Source organism: Esox lucius, chromosome 1 (assembly GCF_011004845.1).
Source record: "Esox lucius isolate fEsoLuc1 chromosome 1, fEsoLuc1.pri, whole genome shotgun sequence".
Classification (NCBI taxonomy): Eukaryota; Metazoa; Chordata; class Actinopteri; order Esociformes; family Esocidae; genus Esox; species Esox lucius.
The window spans coordinates 27,004,917-27,023,840 of record NC_047569.1 but is presented as its reverse complement, the minus strand read 5'-3'; the positions used below and the strand labels follow the sequence as shown (position 1 = coordinate 27,023,840).

Here is an 18,924-nt window from a genome sequence, read left to right as displayed (position 1 = left end):
CTGTATGGATGGGCCTCCACTTCTAAATGCTCTCTCTTTGGTTTAACACAAAGACAACATTGAGGACAGAGAGGAGAACACAGAGCAGCAGGTTAATGATCTAAACCACCTCCAGAACCTCCTCCTCTCCCCAGCACTGCTTTAATTCATAATCACAACCCTCTCTCTTTCATTGTCTGCTTTTTCAAACTTCTTTTCTTTTGTATCTTTGTCCCAGAGTTTTCCCTCTTTTTACTCTTTTAAACTTGATGACCGCCGTCTTTGAAACACAACAATGGAGAAAGGAAAATATTCAGAGTGAGAGAGTTTTGGTCCTCAAGGTCATGCTGTTTTTCGCTGAAGACAGTTGAACTTGAGTCTTGAAAGGGTTTGTATTGTAGATCATACTAACTGATACTACATTCTGTGTTGAAGGTTATTGTGTCATGCTTGAGATTGTATAATTGAGAGAGTGTCTGGTAAACCCCTAGATTTATTGAATGTTCATGTTTTCTACTGAACAGGTTAACGTAATTAAGAGTTGTATGGAATTATTGTGGAAGGTTATGATCATCAGACTGTCTAACAAGCAAAACACAGCTGTCAGCATTCTGCTCTGAATATCTAAATGTGAAATACAATTGTGTCTTTATATAAAATGTGTTTACATAGAATTTGCTATACTACTTCAAAGGAACTTGGAAGCTACAGTGGATATAAAAAGTCTACACACCCCTGTTAAAATGCCAGGTTCTTGTGATTTAAAAAAAATTAAATAAAGATAAATAATAATTTTTCCACCTTTAATGTGACCTATAACGTGAACAAACTGAAATATTTGAGGGGGAAATATAAAAAACTCACAACCTGGTTGCATAAGTAAGCATACCTTTGAACTAATACTTTGTTGAAGCTCCTTTTAATTTTATTACAGTAGGAGTCTATTAGCATGGCACGTCTTGACGTGGCAATATTTGCCCACTCTTCTTGGCAAAAGCTCCAAATCGGTCAGACTGCGAGGACATCTCTTGTGCACAGCCCTCTTCAGATAACCCCACAGATGTTCAATTGGATTCAGGTCTGGGCTTTGGCTGGGCCATTCCAAAATGTTAATCTTCTTCTGGTGAAGCCCTGCTTTTGTGGATCTGCATGTGTGCTTTGAGTCGTTGTTGTTCTGAAATGTGAACTTCATCTTCATCTTTCTAATGGATGCCTGAAAGTTTTTTGCCAGAATTACCTGGTATTTGGAACTGTTCATATTTCCCTCCACCCTGACTAAGCCCCCGGTTCCAGCTGAAGAAAAACAGCCCCAATGCATGATGCTGCCACCAGCATGCTTCACTGTGGGTTGTGGTGTTCTTCGGGTGATGTGCAGTGTTGTTTTTACGCCAAACTTACCTTTTGAAATTATGGCCAAAAAGTTCAACATTGGTTTCATCAGACCATAAGACATTTTCCCAAGTGCTTTTGGCAGACTTGATGTTTGTTTTTGCAAACTTCAGCTGGGCCTGGAAGGTTTTCTTTGTAAGAAAAGGCTTCCGTTTTGCCACCATCCCCCATAGCCCATTCATATGAAGAATACGTGAGATTGTTGTCACATGTAGCAAACAGCCAGAAATTCCTGTAGTTCCATTAATGTTGTTGTAGGCCTCTTGGAAGCCTCCCTGACCAGTTTTCTTCTCGTCTTTTTATAAATTTTGGAGGGACGTCCAGTTCTTGGTAATGTTGTGCCATATTTTCTCCAATTGATGATGACTGTCCTTCACTATGTTCCATGGTATATCTAATAGTTTGGAAATTCTTTTGTAACCTTCTCCTGACTGATATCTTTCAACAATGAGATCCCTCTGATTCTTTGGAAGCTCTCTGTTGACTATTGGCTTTTGCTCTGAGATGCAACTAAGAACAGCTGAACTTTATTTGTGATTAATCAGTCACTTTAAATGATGGCAGGTGTTGTATGACTTCTATTTAACATGAGTTTGGATGTGATTGGTTAATTCTGAACACAGCCACATCCCCAGTTATAAGAGGGTGTGCACACTTATGCAGCTAGGTTATTGTAAGGTTTTTATTTTTCATTTTTCACCCTTGAAGATTTAAGTTTTTTCTTCAATTTAATTTTTCACATTATAGGTTATGAAAAAGTTATGAGATAATTAATCTTTGTCTCATTCTTTTACATCACAGAAAATGTGCATTTTAACAGGTGTGTGTAGACTTTTTATATCCACTGTATATGTTGATTATGTGCATAATCCACAGATCATGAAGTAGTATAAAACCGCTATAACCCAGAGGCAGAGGTCGGATGTGACACAGCAGACATTAGATCCTTGAGATGGTCTGGGCCAACACTCATACTGACAACGTGCCTGAGACCTTGGCTCTAGTGGAAACACGTCTCATATGCAGAACAGGAGTTGTTGAACTGCTAGAAGTGTCCAGAGTTAGTCTTACTGCTGCTATTGCACATGTGACAAGTTAGAATAGAGGATACCTTCTTGAAAGCCTGTACTAAAGCATCATGAAACACAAAAGCATTGCGCGTGCGTGTGTGCGTGTACGTGTGCGTGTGCGTGTGCTTATGCCATGCTTCAACATGGTTCCTCTCTGATGTACCTCTGTAAGGCCATTGGATGTGGTGCCCTTTGACATGGCCTGATTGAGTTTAGCTTGGGCCTCACTCAGATGAGATGAGATGTGTGTGTGTGTGTGTGTTTGTGTGTGTGTATGAGGGAGAGAGAGGGGTGGGGGGTGGGCAGTTGATTATGTCTGATTACCTGACTTCTGGGTAATAGTGGCTCTGAATGCCGCATCTTGAGCTGGTTACCTCCAATCAGGGCCGAGGCTCCTACGAGGATTGGACCCCAGGTGTGTGTGCCTCTAAATTGGGAGGACTGTGTTGTTTTTTTTCTCTGTAAGCCATCCAATCAGACATACATTAATGAAACATAGGACTTTCACTTCAGAGTATTGGATCTGGTCTAATATGACTTGCATTAAATGAAATATTCTCTCTCTCTCTCTCTCTCTCTCTCTCTCCATGTGTAGCTAAACTCAGCAGCCAGGAGTCATACAACAACTTCACCAACAGCAACATGGGGAATCCTCGCCTGTCCCCTCTGCCCAGCCTCACCATGGTGTTACCCCTGGCCCAGATAAAACAACCCATGACCCTGGGCACTATGACCAAGCGCTCCGGGTGAGTGGCCCCACCCTGCATACGTTAACATCTCGCCCAGTCCCTTCACACTCTGTCCACTAAGTTCCGCATTCACCAGGCCAATGGTTTCCTTCACCAGTGGTGTGCCTCCAGGAATTTTCAAACTCTTCATCTCTAGATAATTTGCTTACTTGCTTACTTACTGTATGCATGTACACCACTGAAATGCAGATTTTATTTTTTATACATTCATGGTACACACATACATCTGGATTAACCAGACTTAGTTTGGTTAACCTCACGTTTTCACACTCCCATTCCTGTGTTTGGGAAGCTTGGTTTCCTGATGAGACTACATTGGTATTTTTTTTTTCCTTCCCCCATGTCCACCATTTTTCTCATTTAACTTTGCCTGTGAGAATCATTAGCACAGGCACAAGTCTGTTAGGACTTTGCTAAACCGCAACCGCTGTCATAGAAAACAGAAACCAGAGTATAGCTTTGTGTTTGTGGTTGTGCCTTTACAATGGAGAAAACCGCTTGTCTCTACCTCGAACAGTTAAAAACAAAATACCTATTTTACCAGAGCTACATTTTGGATTCCCAGGCTTCTTAAAGCGGTACTTACAAATAAGTCCATGAGTAAGTAACTATGCAAACTTTGAATAATACTATTAAATAAACAGAATAAACAATTTAATGCAAAAGGGCTGTGTAGCAAAAAAAAGGATGATTTTCAATTCAGATCAAAAGAGAGGTCATTACCATTAATTCCATAATTGTATTTTCCTTCACTGTCTTTCACAGTTAAAGACAGGTTGTGAACCTAGGTTGTAAACTAGGCTACTATTGACCTAGTGTAACCTTTTTAACTCCATTGCTGGTTTCTGTCAGTCTGGCTCTTTTAATCCACAACCAAAGACAATTATCTTTTCGCCATCCATGTGTGCCTCTTCTGCTTTGGATTTGCAGGGCATATCCACATTTTGTTAAAACCAGGCTACTTTAGTACTTTAGATATGTTTGTCTCTGTACTGCTGTGTAGTGTATATATGTTTCTCTGGCATGTCAGTATCTCTCTCTGTCACGCTTTGCAAGTCTGGAGTTTTAAGAGGACTGACAGTCTGCACCTTGCAAACTGCATTTACATACAGGTGGCATCAGAATTATGGCTGCATTTTAATATCTTCATTTAAATGTTATTTTCCTGTCATGTTTGAATTGGAAATGTTGTAATGATATACAGTAAGCAGCTGGATTTTCTTTTGAATTATATTTGATCACTTAAGCTCTGTATAATGATAATAGAAATCTGACCCTGCTGGTTGGAAATACAGGATCCTTAGTTTGATTCATCTGCACGATCATTACAAGGGCCTTTCTAATATGAAATGCTAATTCTCTTTTGCTTTATAATGACCTGTTGCACAACACAGTCACTGACGAAAAGATATGAGACAATTATTGGCATATCATCATTACTGAGGACACCTTATCCGTCTCAGTTCTTACATTCTTCACTCTTTAAGTACTACATCAATTTAAAACAAAAGGACCTCGTTATTTGTCACAGTGTTGTCACGTCAACATCATAGGTCATGTCCTATCCTAGACTTCTGTCTTGAGTCCCGTCTTTCCATTGGCTTGTCCGTCCTTCCACTTCAGGAGAGGGCGTCGGTCAGGGCTAATGTAGCCGGATGGCCAGCTGTGCATCCCGCTCCTGTCCCAGAACCCTGCATGTGTCAGGTTGGGCCTGTGATATCATATGCCTTCACGCACGCCCAGGAGTGACCAGGCACCATCTGTTTGTCGGCGCAGCCAGCCGTGTGTGTTTTGTTTGTGTGTGTGTATGTGTGTGTGTGTGTGTGTGAGAGCTGAGAATCCTACAGCTGTATTTACACCTGTGTGAGCAGATACCCGCTGGCAAAGTGGCAGAGGAACCCACCAGCTGGTTAACCTACATTCTCTGAAGGCACGTCTGTTTGCACGGCACTACAGCGCAACACACACACACACACACACACTATTGGCCCCCAGAAAGCCACCACTGTCTCTGTTTCACACACGGCACCAGTCTACCAGTCTTAGGCTGTCCTCCTGCTCTATTCCATCTTGCTCCGTGTTCTCATGAACGGGACAAACATGGTCGTTTCGACACAATTAGTTATAGAGGAGATTTTGTTGTCTGTGATTGAGGGGATGGGATGTATCACAGTCTTGTGATACAAAGCATCCCGCTCGGATAACCTCCAGCAGACACTGGCAAAGTTGTGGGGTTAAGGGAGCACAGAGACCGAGTTGGAGCCAAAACTCTGGGACTCTTCAACATCACTACATGGCTGTGGGCTCTGTCCTCCCTGCCTTCAACAGACATACTGTTTTATTTTCTCAGTGTTTGGTTGAGTACTCTGAGAGCCAGATGGGCATTTTCGAGTTCTGTGACTTTTTCATTAGATCAGTTGCACAAGGAAAGCTCGGGTAAGTATGGTTGAGGTATTTGAAAGGCTGAATTAAGAGAAGATTTAAAATGACCCTCACACACCTCCTGGTTTCCTGTCGGCCATATTTGGCAGAAGACTGTCGCTGGGTTAGGGACAGGGTGTGAAAGAAAGTGGGGAGTAGGTAAAGGGTACAGAATCCCCATTACACACTGAAAACAAAGTTCACAGTATTCTCGTTGAACTTGTGCTTATAGAGGTAGGTAACATAGAGGGCATATGAATAGGCATCTGTTTCTTTCAATAACGTATTTAAGCTAATAAAAAAATGACTGTCCCCACAACATTTCTTCACAATTCAGCTTCTTTAATAAGGTAGCATATGCTGCTGTAGATTACAATTTATTGTCCTACTTGTAGTCTGGTGAGTCGCAAGCCGTCTGTTGTGGGAAGATGACAGAATTTCAGGACAGAAACCAGCTGGTAATATGTCCATAGTATTCAGTAGCACATTCCAAGTGAAAGGAGTTCCATTCCAACATTTTACAAAGAAACCTTAAATACATACTAGGGCCTCAAACGCAGATTACCTCACCAGACCCCCACAACAGATTACAAGCAGTGAAATATGAGGACTGTCCTTGCATGCCTTCAAGTGGTTTTTTGTTTTTTTGTTGGTTTTTAGAGGTAGCTTGTATTGTTCTGAGACAAACATATATGAAAAAGCTGAAAACGTTCAACACGTGTTGAAAACAACAACAAATTAGAGATACGGATGAAAATGAAAATAAGGGAATATATGACCTGGAGTGAATCCGACTTATGGGCATTTTGTGCTAATGCAGGCACAGATTGTGAGAGCGTGGGGAGATGTGGAGAGCGAAAGATGGAGACAGAGTGAGAGTTGGCCCTCCTGACCTTCCACAGATTATTATAATACGTGTGGATGAGGCAGAACAGCAGCAGCCCGCCAGGCCATTGTCTCATTGAGTTCTAATGAGAAAAGCACTGTGAGGAGATGGGCTTTAATAATAACCCACACATACAGCTCCGGTTTAGTACTGTAGCCATTGAGCTTCTGCCGCACCAGGCATCCAGCACATGCATGGGCACGCACACACACACACACACACACACACACATATGGAACATGTCACACGCTAAACCATTTTCACAAATCACCCTCTCCCCTTTAATGGCCCAGGCGGAGCAGCATTAAGGCCGTCGGGTTAAGAGTTGAATGTGTGAACGATTACTCTATGGGAGTGGGGTCGCCAACCTCCCCGTTCGATTTATCTTTCTCTTTTGTTTCTTTTTCTGTCTCTCTGTGTGCCTCTGTATTTCTCTTACTCCATCCTTTCTTCCTCCCAAACCAACCACGTTTGGGGCTTGGAGTTTCTTTTCGAGACGCATTCTGGTTTTAAGAGCCATAGCAGGGAAACTTGTCCTGTGACTAGCAGTCGGTGCATGTGAGAGCAGTCGGTGCATGTGAGAGCAGTCGGTGCATGTGAGAGCAGTCGGTGCATGTGAGAGCAGTCGGTGCATGTGAGAGCAGTCGGTGCATGTGAGAGCAGTCGGTGCATGTGAGAACAGTCGGTGCATGTGAGAACATTATTAATGCAATCACAGAAAGAAAAAACGTCAATGGCGTTTTGGCCTTTGTCTGAAAACTTTCCATTTTGTTTTATTATTTACAGGAGCAACAGGGGTTGACTGTCTTTCTCAATGACTGGCGTTCAGTTTTTAGTTACATGGACCAAATGCTAATATGTAACGTGTGGCAACGTACAAAATGCAGTTATGACCTGAGTTTCAATCATAATTTAGTCGCTAAGGCTAGTTTGTGAACAAAACACTCTTTATCTGCTCCTTTTTTTAGTGAATGTTGGGAACTGAATCCTGTCCTACTCCTTTGCTGACTTTTTTGGCATTAAACATTTTATCGAACCCTGGTCATTAACCCTGTAATTTTAACCATCTCTTGTGTGCTCTGCATATAGAGTTTACAGTCATGTATGTTCTTATCCTGTTACTGGACTCTAGTAATGCACATTTAAATCCAGGCCCCAGTGGTTTCTCTGTTAACAGTTCTCTAAGACAGTAACAGCCATGACCTCTTTTCTGACTTCTGCAATCACAAAAGCCTACGATTTATGCATATGAACGTCCGGAGTATATTCCCTAAATCCAACAAGCTCAGAAAAGTTTCAAACTCAGAGGAACTCATTCCTGGTTATAATTTATTCCATTAGGATAGGTCCTCCAAGGGAGTAGGGCTGCTTGTCTTTGTTAGGGTGAATCTGCAGTGCTTTGTCATTTTATCAAAATCTCTACCGAAACAGTTGGAACCGTTGCTTGTTAATATCCATCTCTCTCTGTGGCAGTCTGTTATAAACCTCTCTGTGTTCTGGCTGGGGACTTTGGCTATATTGATACTACAACAATTATTGTGGCAACACTTTCATTTAAATAAAATGTGCACATTATATCAATACAATTTTGAATTCACCCTTATAATGTGAAAGTGTGACGCTCACAAAGCTTGTTGATAAGTTGAAAACACGTGCACCCTGCTCCTTTTCCTGATAAAATATGATATTTTACTTTAAAGGGGTTTAGGTTTAGTTAGTTGGCTAACTTCCTTGTTTAGTTAATTATATACTTAGTTATTTTCATGAACTATAGTTTGATTTCAATAGAACAACTGACTATAGTCACAATATTGAATTTGACTGCACTTTTATTGTTTTCAGGCTGCTACCAAGCGCACCCAAAACGCAACATATCCCACCTATGAAGAGACACAACATTCTATGATATATTTTTTTCATTCATCACATAAAATGAAATGCGTATTTGGCATGTCTAATGGTGTTACTGTGGGAAAACACAAACGAAACAGCGTTCCGTACCTGCAAGGTTTTGTGGATTTGTGTTTTATTTTTTTTGTTGGACATAAATGCATAATAACAATTTCAACAATCCAACTTAATATTGAATGAAATGGAGTTGGGGATAACCAGTGCTGCATGAACAATTGTCAAGTTATGTTCAAGTGCAGCACATAATGTTCACTATGTTATGGCAAAAGCTATATACAGGGGGGAGAACAAGTATTTGATACACTGCCAATTTTCCTACTTACAAAGCATACTTATGTCATGCAATAAAATGCAAATTAATTACTTAAAAATCATACAATGGGATTTTCTGGATTTTTGTTTTAGATTCCATCACTCACAGTTGAAGAGTACCTATGATAAAAATTACTTCTAAAAGTGGGAAAACCTGCAAAATCAGCAGTGTATCAAATACTTGTTCTCCCCACTGTAGCTAACTAGCTGTGGCTGAGTTACCTAACTTCAATTAAGTGGTTAAGAAAACGTGCTGACGGTCAACCAGGCTGATATGTATTCATTTTGGGGGAGCGTGATTATAATTTTATGAAACAATTCATTTTGGCCTCCCCTTACTATATTGTCAACAAAAGAAAATTTCTAATATTCATATATGTTTTGACCTACCCTATCCTACCCTACCTTGGAAGGTGACGGGCGAGAAGTGACTCTACCATTCAGAAGTTTTGGGTCACTTGGAAATGTCCTTGCTTTTGAAAGAAAAGAAAAAACATTGTCCCTCAAAATAACATCAAATTGATCAGAAATACAGTGTAGACTGTACTATTAATGTTGGAAATAACTATTGTATTTCGATATGGCTGACTTTTAATGGAATATCTACATATTCATATAGAGACACATTATCAGCAACTATCCCTCCAGTGTTCCAATGCCATGTTTTGTTTGCTAATCCAAGTTTATCATTTTAAAAGACATATTGATCATTACAAGACCCTTTTGAATCATGTTACCACAGCTGAAAGCCTGTGCTGATTAAAGAATCACAACTGGCCTTCTTTAGACTAGTTGAGTATCTGGAGCATCAGCAATTGTGGGTTCAATTACAGGCTCAAAATGGCCATGAATAAAGATCTTTCTTTTGAAGGTTGTCAGTCTAGTCTTGTTCTGAGAAATGAATGCTAATCCATGTGGGAAATTGCTATAAAACTGATGATCTCATACAACAATGTGTACCACTCCCTTCACAGAACAGCACAAACTGTCTCTAACCAGAATTGGAAAGAGGCTTGTGAGGCCCCGATGCACAACTGAGCAAGAGGACAAATACATTACAGTGTCTAGTTTGAGAAACAGACACCTAACAGGTCCTCAACTGGCAGCATCATTAAATAGTACCTGCAAAACACCAGTCTCAATTTCAGCAGTGAAGAGGTGACTCCGAGATGCTGGCCTTGTAGGCAGAGTTGCAATTAAAAAGCCATATCTCAGAATGGCCAATAAAAAGAAAAGATGAAGATGGGCAAAACCACACAGACACTGGACAGAGGAAGATTGGAGTAAAGTGTTATGGATAGGCAAATCAAAGTTTGAGGTGTTTGGATCAGAAACAAGAATATTCGTGAGACCAAATGAAAAGATGCTGGAGTTAGTGCTTGATGATCTGTCAAGCATGGTGGCGGCAATGTGATGGATTGGGGGTGCTTTGGTGGTGGTAAAGTGGGTGATTTGTGCAGGGTAAAAGGGATCATGAATAACGAAGGCTATCACTCCTTTTTTTGCAGTGGATGGCAATTGATTGGAGCCAATTTACTCCAACAGCAGGACAATAACCTAAAGCACAGCTCCAATCTATGCAGTAACTATTTAGGGAAGAATCAGTCAGCTAGGATTCTGTCTGTAAGGGAGTGGCCAGCACAGTCACCGGAATTCAACCCTATTGAGCTGTTGTGAGAGCAGCTTGACCGTATGGTATGTAAGGAGTGCCCATCAAACAATCCAATTTGTGGATTGGTAATCTCTTCAGATGGCAAAGGTCTGCAAGGCTGTTTTTCTACAAATGGAGGATCCTTTGATGAAAGCAAAGTTTCATTAAAAAAAATATTTCTAACCTTGTCAATTGCTATATTTACTTTTCATTTTGCTATATTTCCTAATCAAAGTAATTTCATGGATATTTTCATGGAAAACAAGGACATTTCTAAGTAACCCTAAACTTTTGAACCCATTTACAAAAATAAGTGTATCCAATGCAAATCTAGTTTAAATCTAAATTATCTCAATAAAACTGTTTTAGTTCGGTGTTAACTTATTTCTCCTTATCTCTCCTCAGAGTTTGTGTGACTTGACAACCTCAAATGGGATAAGCTCAACCAACCAAAATCTCGGCAATTCAAAATAGATGCTTCAAATCTCTCCAGATTTTGAGGCATCTAATTTGGACCCGCACCCAATTCAACCCTGATTGTTTTTGACAAATGAACTCTAATATATATTATCAATCCTAATAAACAGTACCTACACAGTACACCACTAAAGTTAACACCCTCCACTTAAGTAAAACTTAAAACCCTTAGCTGAGCAGTGCTTCTTACATGACCATGAATCTGTAAACCTGCCCACATTTGGCCTAATGTCCTTGGTTATAGAGGCCTGGTCCTACTTTAAATACTCTTTCTTTATATGTTTTAATTAATGTGCCTTTAATTAAAATCTGTACTAAAAGCCATTACAGCACTTTTTTTATCTCTAAATTGTCAAAGCTGTTCCATTGTTAACACCTGTTATCTAGCCACTAAAAGCCCCTCTGATAGGCAACTCTTTAGGAAGTCAAGGTATCAGTTCACTCAGGCAATCAAGATAGCAAAGGCAGGATTTGAAATCTTCTTGCTAGTAGAAGATCCTAAAACATTTTGGAATACTGTAAAATACATGGATATGGAAGATTACTCATCCCAGCTAGCTTCAGCAATTTGAGAACATATGTACAGTATACTGATAAAAATAAAATTGTTGAGAGCTTCAACAGTCACTTTGTCAGGGCTAGCCATGCATTTGATTCTGCCTGACCTACTCCGGCTGCCAGCTCTGCTAGCCCTATTCACTAGAGTTCTCTCTCAGAGCAGCCCCTGTTTCACATTTTATCCAAAACTGGTGAATGTTGCTTAATCTAGGCCCTTACAAATCAGCTAGGCTCAATTATCAGGACTTTTTTTCTGAGATTATCACCTGCCTGTTAAACCTCTCATTAGAAAATCTGTAATCCCAAAAGCTTTCAATGCTGCTGCCTCCATTACTCTTTTCAAAAGGGGGTGGTAAAAAATGCTTTTCTTTTCTCATTCCAGCTCTTTTTTATTGTCTGGCCAACCAACAGTTAAACCGAAATATTATGTCCCCAGTGTTTTTCCCAATTTTTTTATCAGTCATATTTGATCAGTCATATTGTCAAAATCAATGCCAAAATTTCACAATTTCTGCCAGGGTATGCAAACTTACGAGCACAACTGTATATTTCAAACATTTCGTACGTTGTTTTGTACATACCGGTAAGTAGGACCTATATTGTTGATTGTCTAGTTAGCATGTTTGGAAACTTCCTAACTACTTCTGTCTGTTTTTCATCAAGCTAGGTTTTGTCTATGTTTGTTTCTACCTTTTTATTAAAAGTACATATTAATTACCGTTGCTATTAAAATGGTCTGCAAGTGTGCGTGGCTTACCATTTTCAACATCTGTTAGTCTTTCAGTGTGCCTCCCTAAACTGAAATAAGAAACGGCACAGAAGCTTTATCTTAACCCAAGACCCAGTACCAGCTTGTTCCATGGAGAGCTATTACAGTACACTTCCTGTCTGTATCCTATCAGCCTCCATCCATTTACCCAGCAGGAGGCTAGCAGGGGTCCAAGGGTTAAGTACCTCACGGGAGGGTAAAGTACACCAGCGATGCCCCCTCCCAGTGTCAGGGAAGGCCCGATGGTCTTGTTAAAATGACCATGCTGGTTAGCTTGTTTTTGTTTTCAACTGGATGACCCCCTGCCAATGCTTGTATGTTAGCTACTTGCTAACCCCCTACCTATGCATGGCAAGCCACGAAGTATTAGAGGGCTGTCTGAACCCCTGGAACATGTTATTTGTCTAGCTATTTACTAATGTGTTGAAACAAACATAACAGGAGCAGTCTGTGGATGCTTGACCACTGGTCCTGTTCAGAATGTTACGCTGTCCTGCTGTTAGGCGTATTACTGGAGTACTGTCAGACCCCCTTCCTCATTTGCTTTGGATCATCATGTATAAACAAACTACTCCATTACACTGCTCAAATCAAGCTCATCATACAAACCAAGATGTCCTCTCTTTAGAATCATCAGGATAATAATAATTTATTGCATTTGTAAAGTGCTTTTCATTATAGAGGAATTATCTCAAAGTGCATGAAAAAATAAGAAAATAATATTCAATAAATAAAATAAATATGGACACCACTCCTAATTTTTCTTAAATCAGCATCTCTACATGTATGGCAGCCATTCCATTCCACTGTCTGTTAAATTCCAACACAGGCACACCTCATTTTACTTAATGAGGTACTGATTAGGTGATTACCTGAACCAAATCTAATTTAACGTGGAAAAGTATAAAAACCACTGCTGTGGTCATCACTATCCTCTTGCAAAAGGAAGGCAAAAAGCTGGATGGCAAAAACAGTGCAAGTCGTACCTCAAAGGTACAGGTGCTGGTCATAAAATTTGAATATCATCAAAAAGTTGATGTATTTCAGTAATTCCATTCAAAAAGTGAAACTTGTACACTCACCTAAACGATTATTAGGAACACCTGTTCAATTTCTCATTAATGCAATTATCTAATCAACCAATCACATGGCAGTTGCTTCAATGCATTTATGGGTGTGGTCCTGGTCAAGACAATCTCCTGAACTCCAAACTGAATGTCAGAATGGGAAAGAAAGGTGATTTAAGCAATTTTGAGCGTGGCATGGTTGTTGGTGCCAGAAGGGGCGGTCTGAGTATTTCACAATCTGCTCAGTTACTGGGATTTCCACGCACAACCATTTCTAGGGTTTACAAAGAATGGTGTGAAAAGGGAAAAACATCCAGTATGCGGCAGTCCTGTGGGCGAAAATGCTTTGTTGATGGTAGAGGTCAGAGGAGAATGGGCCGACTGATTCAAGCTGATAGAAGAGCAACTTTGACTGAAATAACCACTCGTTACAACCAAGCTATGCAGCAAAGCATTTGTGAAGCCACAACACACACAATCTTGAGGCGGATGGGCTACAACAGCAGAAGACCCCACTGGGTACCACTCATCTCCACTACAAAAAGGAAAAAGAGGCTACAATTTGCACAAGCTCACCAAAATTGGACAGTTGAAGACTGGAAGAATGTTGCCTGGTCTGATGAGTCTCGATTTCTGTTGAGACATTCAGATGGTAGAGTCAGAATTTGGCGTAAACAGAATGAGAACATGGATCCATCATGCCTTGTTACCACTGTGCAGGCTGGTGGTGGTGGTGTAATGGTGTGGGGGATGTTTTCTTGGCACACTTTAGGCCCCTTTTTTCGTTTAAATGCCACGGCCTACCTGAGCATTGTTTCTGACCATGTCCATCCGTTTATGACCACCCTGTACCCATCCTCTGATGGCTACTTCCAGCAGGATAATGCACCATGTCACAAAGCTCGAATAATTTCAAATTGGTTTCTTGAACATGACAATGAGTTCACTGTACTGAAATGGCCCCCACAGTCACCAGATCTCAACCCAATAGAGCATCTTTGGGATGTGGTGGAACGGGAGCTTCGTTCCCTGGATTGTGCATCCCACAAATCTCCATCAACTGCAAGATGCTATCCTATCAATATGGGCCAACATTTCTAAAGAATGCTTTCAGCACCTTGTTGAATCAATGCCACATAGAATTAAGGCAGTTCTGAAGGTGAAAGGGGGTCAAACACAGTATTAGTATGGTGTTCCTAATAATCTTTTCGTGAGTGTATAATGTATATATTCATTCCACACAGACTGATGTATTTCAAGTGTTTATTTCTTTTAATTTTGATGATTATTACTGACAACTAATGAAAGCCCCAAATTCAGTATCTCAGAAAATTAGAATATTTTGAAAAGGTTCAATATTGAAGACACCTGGTGCCACACTCTAATCAGCTAATTAACCCATAAAACCTGCAAAGGCCTTTAAATGGTCTCTCAGCCTAGTTCGGTAGGCAACACAATCATGGGGAAGACTGCTGACTTGACAGCTGTCCAAAAGACGACCATTGACACCTTGCACAAGGAGGGCAAGACACAAAAGGTCATAGCTAAAGAGGCTGGCTTTTCACAGAGCTCTGTGTCCAAGCACATTAATAGAGAGGCGAAGGGAAGGAAAATGTGTGGTAGAAAAAAGTGTACAAGCAATAGGGATAACCGCACCTTGGAGAGGATTGTGAAATAAAACCTGTTCAGAAATGTGAGGGAGATTCACAAAGAGTGGACTGCAGCTGGAGTCAGTGCTTCAAGAACCACCGCGCACAGACTTATGCAAGACATGGGTTTCAGCTGTCGCATTCCTTGTGTCAAGCCACTCTTGAACAAGACACAGCGTCAGAAGCGTCTCGCCTGGGCTAAAGACAAAAAGGACTGGACTGCTGCTGAGTTATGTTCTCTGATTAAAGTAAATTTTGAATTTCCTTTGGAAATCAATGTCCCAGAGTCTAGAGTCTGGAGGAAGAGAGGAGAGGCATAGAATCCACATTGCTTGAAGTCCAGTTTAAAGTTTCCAAAGTCAGTGATGGTTTGGGTTGCCATGTCATCTGCTGGTGTTGGTCCACTGTGTTTTCTGAGGTCCAAGGTCAATGCAGCCGTCTACCAGGAAGTTGCAGATTTCATGCAGATTTAATTTTCCTACAGGACTTGGCACCTGCACACAGTGCCAAACCAGTACCTGGTTTAAGGACCATGGTATCCCTGTTCTAAATTTGCCAGCAAACCCGCCTCGCCTTAACCCTATAGAAGATCTATGGGGTATTCTGAAGAGGAAGATGCGATATGCCAGACCCAACAATGCAGAAGAGCTGAAGGCCACTATCAGAGCAACCTGGGCTCTCATAACACCTGAGCAGTGCCACAGACTGATCGACTCCATGCCACACCGCGTTGCTGCAGTAATTCAGGCAAAAGGAGCCCCAACTAAGTATTGAGTGCTGTACATGCTCATACTTTTCATGTTCATACTTTTCAGTTGGCCAACATTTCTAAAAATATTTTTTTTGTATTGGTCTTAAGTAATATTCTAATTTTCGGACATACTGAATTTGGGATTTTCATTAGTTGTCATTTATAATCATCACAATTAAAATAAATAAACATTTGAAATATATCATTATGTGTGTAATGAATGAATATTATATACAAGTTTCACTTTTTGAATGGAATTACTGAAATAAATCAACTTTTTGATGATATTCAAATTGTATGCACCTGTATTTTTGTTAAAAAATAACTATTCAGCATGATAATAGAGTTGAAAAGAAAAGCTCTGAGTGAGGAAAATAAGTTTTCAATTCTGGCTTTACTGGCAGAGGGATTCAGTGAGCGTCAGGCTGTGTCCATCCTGAAAATTTCCAAGACGGCGGTTCATAAGAACAAGGTCAAGCAACAGACATTGGGGACAACAAAGCTACAGACTGGTAGATGGTGAAAACAACTGTCCACTGACCGAGATGACAGTCAACTCATTCGAATGTCACTCAACAACAGTAGGATGACATAAAGTGCCCTACAAAAAGAATGACAATCAGCAGCTGGGGTGCACAGCGAGGATGGTTCGAAACAGGTTCCTAGGGGCAGGGCTGAAGTCATGCAAAGCTGAGAAAAAAGCCCTTCATCAATGAGAAGCAAAGAAGAGCAAGGCTGAAGTTTGCAAAAGATGAAAAGGATTGGAGTAAGGTCATGTTCTCTGACCAGTCACATTTTCAGCTTTGCCCAACACCTGGTAGTCTAATGGTTAGACAGAGACCTGGAGAGGCATACACGCCACAGTTCAGCAGGACTATGCTCCATGCCACACAGCCAGGCTAATCAAGGTGTGGATGGAGGACCACCAGATCAAGACCCTGTCATGGCCAGCCCAATCTCCAGACCTGAACCCCATTGAAAACCTCTGGAATTTGATCAAGAGGAAGATGGATGGTCACAAGCCATCAAACAAAGCCAAGCTACTTGAATTTTTGTGCCAGGAGTGGCATAAAGTCACCCAACAGCAATGTGAAAGACTGGTTGAGAGCATGCCAAGACGCATGAAAGCTGTGATAAAAAATCTGCGTTATTACACCATTTGAAAACAATGCATATTTTTTTGGTTATTTTGACCAGTTGTTGTTTTCTACAAATAAATACTCTACAAATAAATATAAAATCAGTAGTTTGTAGAAACATTTTCATTTTACTCAAACACATACCAATGAATAGTAAAACCAGAGAAACTGATAATTTTGCAGTGATCGCTTAATTCTTTCTGTATATAGTTCTGGAAAAATGTAAGACACCACTGCACCTTTTTCTTTCCTTTCCAAAAAAGTTGAAAAGGAAGGTTTTGAGTGAGGAAGAGAAGGGTTAAAATTTAGAGACCACTACAAATTGAAGTCTTCTGTTCCTCACTCAACACTCAAACTTTCCTTTTCAACTTTTTTGGAAAGAAAAGAAAAAGGTGCAGCGGTCTCCAAATTTTTTCCGGAGCTGTATATATTCACAGAATATAGAATTATTTAATGGATGACCTTTTCTGCATCAGAGAAGGTGAGAGGTCTCAGGCAGGAAATGTTCTTAAGGTGTTTTACAGACATGTCTAATGTAGGCCTTAAACGAAAGAGTAGGGTCAAATATTATTTTCAGATTGGTGATGATTGAGGAGTGAGGGATGTTGTGGCTGTCAATGGCAGGGCAGATACTGTAGGAGTTAGTGATTTGCTTTGCGGTGCCTATAATCTTTGCCTTTGTCTTGCTGCTATTGAGTTGGATGATGTTTATTCAGCATCCAACGTTTTACTTCACTGTAAACAGTTTTGGTAATATTATTTTTGTCCCTCATCATACCCACATGTCCCTTGTTTCTTCATGTCCCTCCTAAACAGATACAAGAGTGCGTTTCTAGTCTACACACACAGTGACACAATGCCAGTCTGTAGGGATTTAGACGGATGCTCCATCCCTCCGCGGCTCAGCAGATAAAATAAAGAAGTGGCGTGCCATGCTTTCATTGGCCATGGGCCTTTTCTGCTTCCCAAATGGCCCCCTTTCCCTTTTATAATGCACTTCTTTTGACCAGGGCATGTAGAGCTTTGGTAAAACATTTGGCACTGTAAAGGGAATAGGGTGTCGTTTGGAAGTCCTGCCTTGTTGTTCCTGCCGTACTGATGTGGTCTGCTGTGTTCAGGGACAGGGTTCAGTCTCATCTGGCCATTATTACTGTTGGGAAAAGGCTGTTTACTGTAAACTGTTTACAGAGCTCTGTCACTATCTCTGAACATACAGGGTAAACACAGGAACACACTCCCACTCCTAATGGCTTGTAAACACTGACCCGAGGAACACACACACACTGAGCGACACACAGAGATATGTACACACACTCAAAAATACCATACACACCGTCAGAATCACAAAGAACAGGACGCACACTTGCCCACACCCTCAGAGGCTTTTAAACACACCCAGATAATTACAAAGACAATGAACCCGAACACATACACTAACCCAGAGACAAAGATACACACACTAACCCAGAGACAAAGATACACACACTAACCCAGAGACAAAGATACACACACTAACCCAGAGACAAAGACACACACACTAACCCAGAGACAAAGATACACACACTAACCCAGAGACAAAGACACACACAAACACTAACCGAGAGACAAAGATACACACACTAACCCAGAGACAGACACACACACACACACACACTAACCCAGAGACAAAGATACACACACTAACCCAGAGACAAAGACACACACTAACCAAAAGACATAGGCACACACTAACCCAGAAAGAAAGACATGCACACTAACCCCAGAAACATCCACACACACACTAACCCAGAGATAAAGACACACACTAACCCAGAGTCAAAGACACACACACTAATCCAGAGACAAAGACACACACACTAACCCAGAGACAAAGACACACATACACTAAGCCAGAGACAAAGACACACACTAACCCAGAAACAAAGACACACACACCATCCCAAAGACAAAGACACACACACACTAACCCAGAGACAAATACACACACACACACACACACACACACTAACCCAGAGACAAAGACACACACAGTAACACAGAGACAAAGACACACACAATAACCGAGAGACAAAGACACACACACTAACCCAGAGACAAAGACACACACTAACCCAGAGACAAAGAGACACACAATAACCCAGAGAGA

At 40.9% G+C, this 18,924-nt stretch overlaps 1 protein-coding gene across 3 annotated transcripts in view; it reads left to right on the top strand.

The window, feature by feature from the left end:
* bcas3 (BCAS3 microtubule associated cell migration factor) overlaps positions 1–18,924 on the top strand; it is a 274,108-nt gene that overhangs the window by 87,151 nt on the left and 168,033 nt on the right. For all 3 annotated transcript variants that reach the window (XM_010868161.3, XM_010868099.3, XM_010868284.3), the window contains exon 16: positions 3,034–3,184. In XM_010868161.3, coding sequence (XP_010866463.1) covers positions 3,034–3,184 — 151 coding nt within the window. The remainder of the gene's footprint in view (positions 1–3,033; positions 3,185–18,924) is intronic.